Genomic DNA, 11,626 nt, shown 5'->3' with positions numbered 1-11,626 from the left:
AGTGCTAAGGAGGCCAATTCAATAAGGGTGGAAAGTGGCCCATTCCCAACAGTAGACAAGAAGGGGTGAATATCAACAGAGGGAAAATTACTTTTTGTAGTGCTAATGAGGCCAATTCAATTAGGGTGGATGTGGTGTAGTGTAGTTGTAGTGTATTTAATAGAGGCTATGGAAGATTCATCAGACCAAAAGGGTTTTTCTGCCCATTCACAGGACTGTTAGTCCTCACTGGTGCTATAAGTTACATTGTTTCATGATTCAATTAGTCTGTTAAGGAAAACAGCCCTTTAGTGCAGGAAACTACATCTGAGGTGAAATAATGAGACTTGATGATTCATATACCTTTGAAAATAAAAGTTTTAATACACTTGGGCTAATTGCCAGAGAGGAATCTCTTCATTTCAGGATTTTTGTTGGTTTGTTTTTCCCCTATGTTCATAAGTCAGTTGTATTGGGGAGGTGGGAAAAGAAATCTGAATTTGCCCAGTGCTGTAGTTTGGTGAGGTATGTGTCTGTTTTTAATATTCTATACTGCAAAAAAAATGCTATGAAAATTTTCAGCTGCTGGGCCTGTAGATAGGGGGAGAGGTGTGATAACTCTGCCTAGTATAGTAGCCATAGCTGCCACTAGCCCTCTGGTTTCCACTCTGCTGAATCAGCCATGCTTCAGAGGCAATGTATCCTGGCAAAGAAGGAAAAATGCAGCCTCCACAAGAGCTGACTCTGCAGAGGATGGGACCAGCGAATTAGTGACAAGAGTAGCAACACAACTTAGAGACATTGAAAATTTAAAGTTTTTTGGGGGGAGGGAGCGAGTTGATGATGAAGGAAGAGAAAGAAGTGGGGCCGGGAGAGAAAGGAAAAGAAAACAGAGTTCCCTCACATCTCCATCATCCTTCTTCTTGCTACATCACCACTGGCACTTCCTTTATGAGCCTCTCTGTTTTTCTAAGCCAGGGGTGGCCAACCTGAGCCTGAAAAGGAGCTAGAATTTGCCAGTGTACATTGTCAAAGAGCCACCATAATACGTCAGCAGCCCCCAGCAGCTCCCCCCACCCCCACTCCCAACGCCTCCCACCCACCAGCAGCCCTGCAGATCAGTGCCTCCCCCTCTCTCCCTGCACCTCCTGATCAGCTGTTTCGTGGCATGCAGGAAGCTCTGGGGGGGGGAGGAGCGAGGGCATGGCAGGCTCAGGGGAGGGGGCAGGAAGGGGTGGAGTGGGGGCAGAGCCAGGGGTTGTGCAGTGAGCATCCCTGGGCACATTGGAAAGTTGGAGCCTGTAGCTCCAGCCCAGGAGTCAGTCAGTGGCGTAGCCAGGTGGAGAGAAGAGGGGGAGCAGGAAAAAAAAAGGCACCACCCGCTGTGGCGTTTTTACTGACGGGGCAGCGCTCCGGGTCTTCGGCGGCACCTCGGCGGCGGGACCTTCACTCGCTCTGCAGGTTTTTGGTGGCATTTCGGCGATGAAGCTTCAGTGCTGCCGAAGACACCCGGAGCGAGTAAAGGTCCCGCCGCCGAGGTGCCGCCGAAGACCTGGAGCGCTGCCCCGTCAGTAAAAGCGCCACAGCAGGTGGCGCCTTTTTTCCCCCCCGCTCCCGGGTGAGTAAAATTAAAAAGGCGCCACTTGTGCTCGGTGGGGGAGCCGCCGCTGCCCCGCTCCCCCACAGCTATGCTACTGGAGTACCGGTGCCTATACAAGGAGCCGCATATTAACTTCTGAAAAGCCACATGTGGCTCTGGAGCCACAGGTTGGCCACTCCTGTTCTAAGCACTTTCTGCATCCATTCTCCTGGACTTAGCCATGAGACAGGGAGGGACATGATTCCCCATAACTTTCTCCAGCCTGATGCAGTCTTCACAGACCACAGTGTTTCTATTAGGAGAGGTTTGAAATGTCAAGGAGGCTGTTGGAAGAGGCAGACTGCCTCTTTGGTACACTGCACTCCCTGCAAGTGTGACTTCAGGCAGGCTGGGAGGGAGGTCACATCTCTGAAGCACCCAGCACACTGGTGTTACATGAATAGGAATTACTCCCGTGTTCCAGCAGGAAGCCTTATTCTTCCAGCAGGTCTCTCATAATCCTGCATCGCTGATGGCTCGGTCGATGGTTCTAAATGCAGTATGGCCTTAGGCAATCTCTGGCCTGCCTTTAAGCCCGGAGTGGCAGAGCTGTGTTACAGGCCGCTCTCCGCCTTCTGCAGGGTCAGAAGGGGTGAGTGATGGGTAGGTGCATGGCTGTAACACACCCAGTGGAGGATCCTGCCGTTTTAAGGAGGACCCCCCATTTAAAAAACCCTTCTTCACTCTATTTGCTCCCCAGCTCGCTGGGGAAGGAGGACAGGGCTGTCTAGTGAAAGTGAAACGCCCCCCCCCCCCCAAAAAGCGAGGTTTAAAGAGGTTTCCACCTGCACCTGGGGTTCCCCTCCCCACTTGCTTGAAGAGGACTTTTCCACTAAGTGCACCGTGGGCACCTCTCCTTCAGCGGTGAGGCCGGGCTGGGTGCAGTGCAGGAACAGCCTGCTTCTGAAAGGGGACGGCCCAGAGGACAGAGGAGGTGCCTGTCTGTCACCTCTCGGGGCCATCTCTGCATCCCGGCTCCCTTCCGATCGCTGGCCGGGAGGCTGCCCGCTGGCCACCCCTCGGTCCGACCCTCCGCTTCCCCCGTGCCCAGGGGAGGGGGTGGATCAGGCCGGCTGCTCTCGCAGGGCAGCGCTGGGATGCGTCCAGTGCCCGCCTCGCCAGCCCCTCTCCTGCCGCTCAGCCCCGCTCGCGGCCCCCGACCCGCCGCCACTTTGCAAACTCCGCGCGGCCGCCGGCGGAGGCAGCTGCTGCTACTTAAAGCGCATCAGCCGCGGGGCTCAGAGGGACTCGGGCTGCGCGTGTGGCGGCGGCCAGGCAGAGGGAGGCGAGGGCTGCGCCGGGCATCAGGCACAGCCCCTCGCCTCCCGTGTCCTGCTCTCTGAAGGGCTGCTGCGCGCCGCTGCTGCTGGCGGCGGCTTCCCGGGGGCGCGGAGATCCGCAGGCGAGAGGCTGAGCCCGCTCCCGCTGGCGGGGCTCACGGGGGAGGCGGACGCAGAGCGGCGGCTCCTGCTGCGGACACAGCGCCGGCTGCAGCCCCGGCCGGCTCAGTCCCCTCGGTCCGGACCAGGCGGAGGAAGCCGAGCACCAGCAATGGCGGCCCGAAGTCGGAGCCGCTGCGCGCCGCCTTGGCGCTCTCTTGGGCATCCCTAGCTCCAGGCAGCCGGCTACCAGCAGAGGAGTGGCCCTGCCCGGGGGCTTATTTATTCCCCCACCCCGTCTTAAGTTCTCAACGGAGCAGCCCGGCCAGCGCCTCCCGCCTCCAGCCCCTTCCCAAAGCCGCCAAGGGGTGGGGAGGGCGGGTGGCGAGGTCGGTGGCCGGCCAGGCCATGGAGAGCCCGGCGGAGAACCCCAGCAAGGCGGCGGGGTACCTGAAGGAGCTGAACAAGATCATCGAGACGCAGCAGGAGCTGCTGGAGAAGCAGAAGCGGAGGATCGACGAGCTGGAGCAGCAAGTGGCCAAGTTGTACCACGAAAACGCCTGCCTGCAGGACGAGCATCACAGACACCTGGCCACATGCAGGCTGCAACAGGGCATCCTCCCTGCGTACCCGGCGGGGCCAGGGCCGGCGATACTGGGGGCCATCCAGGAAAACGCACAGCACGAAAAGTAAGAGCTGGCTGGGGTTTATTGGCCTTCTCTCTAAGGGTCTGTCGATGCATTGGTCACAGGGTCCTCTTCCCCCACCCCACAAAACACCCGCAAAGCAGCCCCACGCTCTGCAGCCTGCGCCCCAGAGTTAGTCCCATTCCGCTTAATGGGCTGGCGGGCTCGCAGGAACTGGTTCAGGGGCTAGTAGCTGGTGTTGCTAAAGCACAGGGCTGCGTGGATTGTCGTTCCCCACAGGCTCAGTATCCGAGGCACAGATATTGCAGGGTAGGTGGGGATTGCTAGCCGGGGCAAGTGCTGGTGAATACTGGAGCCAGATCCCGCTCTTAACTCCTTCTAGTAAAGCTGGTCCTGCTGCTTTGCGCTCAGCCAGACGCGCTCCAGAGCCCCGGGCAGCGCTTTGCGCTCGGGATGGAGCTGCCTGGGCGCGCTTAGGCGCAGAGCAGCAGCAGCCGCAAGGTGTTTCAGAGTAGAGGGAGATGCAGAGGAGGTGCCTGGCTGTCACCTCTCGGGGCCAGTGGTAACTTCCTCGGGGCCGTTCTCCCTGCAGCCCGGCTCCCCTCCAAGCGCTGGCCTGGAGGCTGCCCGCTGGCCACCCCTCGGTCCGACCGTCCGCTTCGCCCAGCCGTGCCCAGGGGAGGTTCCCGGACCCAACCTCCAAAACCAAACTCTCTAATATCTGGGCAACCCGAATGTGTCCGTGGAACGCATTTCGTGGGATACCGGCTCACCATGGAGCATTGGCTTGTTAGTTTGAGGGGAGCCCAATGGCATATCTGTCTCTCTTGCGCTCCCCATATGGGTTAGTGTGTGGGGTATCTAATGCGTTCAACGGACATACCGATAAATTCTCAGCCGGTGATATCAAGGGAGCTGGAGTAGCTTTTGGGGCCCTTCTGTCAATGTAGACAGCTGTCTTTCCCGCAGCTAATGAAAGTGGCACACAGAGGGTCAGTAAACATTGGCAGATGGCCACCTTACCAACTGTGACTAGTTCAATATAAACGGGTTCATCTTGGAGACCTGTTTGCTCTCAATCTCTGCGTCTATTTACAGAATCTAGACTTTGTAATTAATCATGTGCTTCTTACCGCGCAGGGAAAGCGGCTTAATTGCGCGAGATTTTTAAGTAACACAAGAATTCAGGAACAGCAAGAACTGAAGTAGTTACACTGGTCCGACTTGGTTGTGAAATAGTAATCAGGAATTAGTTTGACTTGAGTGGAGTGGGCAAAGCATGCATCGTATTATGAGCCCACTTGTCTCTCCCAGTGCAACACAATGGGCCGTTTGTAATCGGATACATTTCGGTTCTTTATATTTATAAACTTGTGCCTTGGAGTGGTGGGCTTTTCTCTTTCCACCAAAACAGCTTAATCTTTAACTGTCATCTTTAATTGCTTACTCATTAATACACCAACGAAGGCACATTCGCTGACACATTAGTATTATTGCATAACCAGGACACCAGTAGCACAAGGTGTTTCTTACTAGCTCGGACAAGGGGAGAAGTGAAATAGCACTTTGCCAGCTCTCTGCTGCGGGTGTGTGGCTGTTTTCGCTCCTCTTCATGAAGTATAGGGGCAAGAGGTGTGGGGTGTCTTTGTTGCACATAAGACACAACCTGGCACTAAATCCTGCGCAGTTCTGATCTCCCGGGCTTCACTGGTTTTCCTGTGAATTACCGAAGTAAGTAGCAATGGCCTAAAATAGCGCGCACCCTGCTTGCGGGGTATATCGTACCCTTGGAGGTGGTGGCGTGCTGCTTTAGCAAAGTTGTTTAAAATCCACATTGTGCCCTTCCCGGGAGGTGATGAGGATTCACTTCGCCTTGGCTTGTGTGTTTTCAACACGCCTTTCTGGGGGTCTGGGGGAAATCGTTGCTATAGGAGCAAGAGTACAAATCTGAGCGTGACCACTTTTAGGTGGAAACAAACTCTTCTCTGCCCGTTTCTCTCTTGTCGCCTCCACACGTGGTGACTGCCCCTGCGTGTGCCTCTTTTGATAACCAGTAGTGAGTTTGTGATGGGAGGAGGCTGTGTCCACACGTGTCCGAACTAAGTGAGGCGATGGATGTCCAAGACCTCCAGCTGGCCGAGTGGGATAGTGTTACTCCAGCCCCATCGCTCTTGGAAAGGCCACGGTTCTACAGGCCAGGAATAAAAGGCACGTCCTCATGGGTCGAGCTGATGACGGTATTTTTTCCAACGGGGGAGGATGGGTTACGCTAGGATACCAAGCACTGCCTTTTAGCCTTCCTCCCATGTGCTGTCCCGTGGCGCTCTGACGTTGTTTGTTTCAGCTATTTAAAAATAATAATTCCCGGAGCTGTACTGAAGTGACTTCTAATTCCCTGCTCAGAGTCCCCAGCTTGCCTCGCAGGCGCCTGTTGCCCAGTGTTTTGATTCCCTTGCGTAGGTTTGCACCTTACCGCGGTGACACCACCGCGCTGCTTGCCTGCTGGAGACACGTTCACCGAACCGTTGTGTTTAACACGATCCTGGGCTGCCTCTTCCCAGAGTCGCTCCAACCAGCCAAACCCTGAGGCCAGCTGAGAAAACAGCAGCTCCTTGAATAACCAGCCTGGAGAGCAGACGCCAGGCCTCAGTGCCAGGCGCTTGTTTTCTTTGCAGCTGTAAGACCCTGTCCTAGCAATCCCCACCCCCTAGCCGTGGGTGCCTTGTTTCGGGTCCGCGGGCTGTAGGAAGAGGAGAATAAACTCTTCAGCCGCCGGCTGAACATCTGCCTAGAAATCGCACCCGTGCCTTGCAATGGTCCATGAATGACGCTTTTTTTTCTCTACAGCCCGCCCAGGGCTCCCTTGCTGCAGCCTTGACGACTCGGGGCTAAGTCTGCTAAGTGGATTTGATGCTGGCTCAGAATTAAGCTGGGATATTTATGGCCGAGTTCTCGGCGTTCCGCGGTGCAGGTCCCAGGGCTGGGGAGAAAGTTGCACGGTCCCTCTGCTGAGCCACGCGAGCCCGGGGGGGCGGGGGGCTGCCGCCGTCCTGTGCAGCCTCGCCCGGATGCCGCCTCCTCGCGGCTCCCCGCGGTTTGGGCATGGTTTCTGCAACAGAGCCACTGAAGCAGCGGCTCCCGGGATGGCCTCTTAAAGGAGCCGCCGCACTCTTCCACCAGGGGCTGTTGCCTTTGTTTACGTTGCTATCTCTGCTGCTCACGGAGCCCGGAGTGCAGAGGAGGCGCCAGCCATGCAGGACCAACTGAACGATGAAGGCACGTAACCACCTTCGTGATGTGGATGAATAGTTGGTCCTCCGGTCTTGGAGGACTGTGCATGCTCCTGTTTGCAAGGCCTTGCCTATTTCCCACTCGTGCAACAGAAGTTTCCCTCCCCTTTGTTTCCAAACCCTGCAGATTCTGGCTGCCTGTTATCTGTCATTTACAGATGGGGAAACTGAGGCACAGCTCAGGCTCAAGTATGTGGTGCATGAACTTTGCCTCTTCTGGGCGGAAAGCAATGATGGGGAAGCAGGGCACCAGTGGAGGCTGGGCAGAATCTCACTAGGGGTGCTGGGATCCCTCCCCCTGGCTAGCACCCCCATGGGACTAGCTGTCTGAAAGTGGCTGTAAAATGAAATTAAGAGGTGTCTTTCTCTCCCTCTCACCACACTGTGCCTTGGGCATGGAGTAGTGAGTACACTTCACCAAGGGTGCAGGAACAGTTTTTCATAGTGGGGGCGCCTATGATGAAACCATGTATCTGGTATTTTGTTATCACTACTTTTAAGCCAGGGGATGCAGCAGCACCCCAGGTTCCTGCCCCACTATGCTGCACCCTCTGCTTGGGCTTTATCCCTGGCTCTGCACTAACCTGCTGTCTGACCATAGGCAAGTCATGTCTCTTCTTGATGCCTTTGTTTCCCCTCCAACCCTCTGTCTCGCCTAGTTTAGATTGTTAAATTGATATGCCAGAGACTCTGACTACGTGTGTGGCACAGCACACAGTGGGGCCCAATCTTGGTTGGGACTTTGTATTTCAGTAGCACCTAAAATACTTAATAATCATCTTGTGGCCAAGCCTGGAACAGAACTCGTGTTTCTCAATTCTCAGTCCAGGGCTTACCTACAAGACCCGCCATCTTCATTTGCCTACTAGGTTAAAGTCCCGTGGGAGTGGCTCCCTCCGGTAGGGTCATGTTAAGGTGATTGAGGGCCTTAGCCACATCGTGACCTGAGGCACTGCCACAGATCAACTGGAAGGGGTAGTGGCAAGGGATACCACTCCTAAGAGGAAGAATCCCTCCCACTGCTCCCAGGAGGTAAAAGCCCCCATTCACCCCCCTGCTTTCAGAGAGGCAGTGACATGGAGCAAATTGGCCTAACCCCAAGTATCAGCAGGGTCAGTCCTCTCTTCCCCCACCCAGAGAGGTGTGGGTGATGGGGGTGGGCAGTACTTAGTCCAATTTCAGGGAATATCTGCCTAGGTGGGCAGGACTTGCTGCATTCTTCTTCTCCTGCCACCCCTTGAGCTCTCTGCTTGGATGATATCTGGGCACCCCACAGCAGTGGGTCTTGGAGTTAAGACCCCACTGGGATGAATGGGGCAAGTCACATCTTTTGGAGCTATTGTTTCAGGCTTCCTGCAGATTGAGGTGGATATCACTTCATCAGTTGCACTTGTGTCATGTTGTGAAGACCAGCTTGAAAGCCAGGAGGACTAGAAACTTAAACAGTTAAGGAGCATTGAGATTCTGTTATAATCCAATGACTCTAGGGGGAGCTAGGGCTTTAGGCACTGGCTCATAGTGCCTGTGCCTTAATTCAGCTTCTCCTCACGAAGTTTATACACAGGCCTCTAACAGCTTGAAGAAGGGATGCTTTCAGAAAGTGATGAGGGAAATTTTAAGGATTTGTCTAGACTAGGGAACGATATTCGTATTGGTGCCAGCCTCTAATGTAGATAATGCTGCCCCAGTGCAAAATGGGGCTTGCACTAGTTTCATTTGCCTTGGTAAATTACTGTGGGAAAAGTCACTGGGCTATTACAGTTCTGCCTCCAGCAGTTTCTCTTTTCTCTTTAGGAGCTTCTGGATTCCAAATACTTTCTTGACAGTCCAGCCACTTAATGTATGTGTATATATTCCCAGATATAGCAGAGCACTCTTGAAAATCTTTCTCTATATACAGTAGAAGCAGGGGGTATGGTACACACGTCCATATGGTACACACGTTTGAACCACTTTCACTTTAATTTAGCATGGAACCACTCAGATTTGGCCTGGCTGCCCCTCTGTCGTGATGGAGGGGCTGCTTGGCCAAATTTCATTGATGGTGTTGCAATCCAGTGCGCCAGGTTGCAACACCCCCTTGGTTTGGGAGCCTCTTGAATGGGGTTCCCTGGGCAAACTGCCCTCTACTTCTGTTGGTTGCCCTACCCTGGCCAATGGTACACATACAGTGGGCAACATGCATATGACTGTGCCTGCCACTGTGTGGAAGTGCTGCACTCACACTTTTCTCAACACTGTGTATCATATTGTGATACTGATTTTTAGTTAGTTAGTTTTAATTGGTTCTTGCTGTTTTCAGTAGGGAGTTATGTATGATAACTGCTTGCTATTTGGAGTTCTGAAATCTCTTCTTTTGCTATAACTAATAGGGTTGGTCAAAAATCAGAATTTCCCATGGGAGGGAAATTCAGAAAGCGTGTCTCGGTTGTTTTGGGTTTTGTTTTTTTGCCAGGGGGAGGAAGGGGGAAGAGTTTGTTCAATTTTGGAACAAAAAGTAGAAATTTTCCATGAAAGGGAAATCAAAAACCAAATTTGTGAAATAATTGGAACAGTTAAAAAAAAATTAAAATGAAATTCTACCCAGGAGCCCAATTGGCAAATGAATTGGCATTTTCTGATGGAAAAATAATTCACTTGGAAATTTCTAATCAGTTCTCAAATGTAGCCATACAAACAGCTGCTTATTACACTTCCTGGATGGATGCCTATGATATATATTAACTTTTAAGACCTTAGCCCTGTCTACTCATTACCAAAACGGAACATATAGCCTAAATTAGTTAAACATTTCAGGAGCACAGGCATAGTTGAAGAACCTCCTATTGTTTGATATCTTGAAACCACTATTGATAATCCAAATAATTTTAGTGGAAAATAGTCCCTCTCCAAAAGAGAAAAAGTATTCTAGGTTGGGTCCTTACTTGTATAAAAGATCTAAATGGAGAGGGTCTAATGGATGCTCCCATTTCCATTGTTGTTGTTTTTTGTTTTTGTTGGGGTGATTTGAGTCTCACTGGGAAGACACTATGCCAGACAACTTACTTTTAGTGCTGCATCACTTGGTTCAGAAGCAGCAAATGACTATAAAATTAACCTTAGAATAAACAAATGGGGCTGCTGATAGACTAGTTGATTATAAGGCTTTATATTGGGGGTAATGAGCCAGTATATTAACAATAACAATGGGTATGCATCTCAACAAGGAGCACAAGTCTCATTTTCAGTTGATCCGTTTCACTTAACATATAGATGGGAAAACAGGAAAGCCTTCAAAAATTACAGCTCCAACTCAGATCCTCTGTCGACAAAAAGTACTACTTGCTTAAGTGGTCAGATTTAATAATGCTATCTTATCCGCTGTGTGAATGTTGTAAAGTGCTTTTTGGATCTCTTCAGATGCTGTGTAACTGTATGTACAGGAGTTATTCCAGGATTGCAAAACTGTTTACAATTTATCAGCTCAGGTGCAACATTTAGTCATCTGTTTTTTACCAGGATGAATGATGAAGAGGATGGGGGAGGAGAACTGATGTTTTCCACATACTTAAAAAATAAAACAGAAGTAATTTCTCTTCCCCGTCCTCCATCTCTCTCTGCACGACTTGAGGGGGGACCTGTTTGTTATGGCCTTTTGTAAATAATGGAAAGTAAAAAAAAAAAAAAACCCAACTAAACAAGTACTTCTTAAACTCTTAGGTTGGCACTGAATGTATAGACCAATCACAATTTATAGCAGTAAAACACATCTATCTTATTAGAAAATATTGTCAGTCTCAACTGAGGCCTCTGTATAGTGTGAACTAATACCTTGAAATTAGACTTCGAGACATGCTTACCAGATCAAGGCAGCTTTGTGGCCTATATAAAATAAGTTTGTGGTTTCACGTGTCACTATTAGCCAGCAAGTTTCGCACTTAATGCCATCTTGGCAGAGATGCCAAAAACCACATTAGTGTGGAGTCTAACCTGATTTCTTGTTCCTAGAGGGCCTCTACAAAGCAGGGCTGAGGCAGGCTATAGGCATAAGGTAGCTTATGTTCCATTGCTTGGGCTGTATCACCCAGCGGAGGTCTCTGGTTTCTTATTAGGGTATGTCTACACTACAGGATTAATCCGAATTTATATAATTCGAATTTAGGAAACCGATTTTATAAATTCGAATGTATTCGGCCACACTAGGCACCATTAATTCGGTGGTGTGCGTCCAAGCTACCGTAGTAGCATCGATTTCCAGAGCGTTGCATTGTGGGTAGCCAATAACATCTAATTGCCAATAACATCGAATTGCGGCCACACTAACCTTAATTCGGATTAACAATACCGATTTTGACGCTACTCCTCTCGTTGAGGAGGAGTACAGAAATCGAATTAAAGGGCTCTTTAATTCGAATTAAATGGCTTCGTTGTGTGGACGGGTCAAGCGTTAATTCGAATTAAAGCAGCTAAATCCGAATTAAAGTCGTAGTGTAGACCAGGCCTTAGCAGCGTCAATCTTGGCAGCTGTCACAGGAAAAAACTCACCATCAATTACTATTAGATAGAATCCTTTTCTGACCTTTACCTTTCTGCAAATGCAGGATGTAGTCAGTATTAACCAAAATGTAAAATGACAATTGTTTCAAATGGGTTTTTTTAGCTAAAACTTTTTAAACTTCCTGTTCTACATATAATAGAATTAAACTAGAAACA

The 11,626-nt window shown here is 51.0% G+C and overlaps 1 protein-coding gene across 1 annotated transcript in view; it reads left to right on the top strand.

Moving 5' to 3' along the window:
- The first annotated feature begins 3,405 nt into the window (after positions 1 to 3,405).
- Positions 3,406 to 11,626, top strand: part of IQSEC1 (IQ motif and Sec7 domain ArfGEF 1) — a 685,037-nt gene continuing 676,816 nt past the window's right edge. The window contains exon 1 of the mRNA XM_065408003.1: positions 3,406 to 3,672. Within this exon, the coding sequence (XP_065264075.1) occupies positions 3,406 to 3,672 (267 nt within the window). The remainder of the gene's footprint in view (positions 3,673 to 11,626) is intronic.

This window comes from Emys orbicularis, chromosome 7 (genome assembly GCF_028017835.1).
Source record: "Emys orbicularis isolate rEmyOrb1 chromosome 7, rEmyOrb1.hap1, whole genome shotgun sequence".
Classification (NCBI taxonomy): Eukaryota; Metazoa; Chordata; order Testudines; family Emydidae; genus Emys; species Emys orbicularis.
Note: the sequence above shows the minus strand (reverse complement) of the source record. Positions and strands in the feature narration are given on the sequence as shown.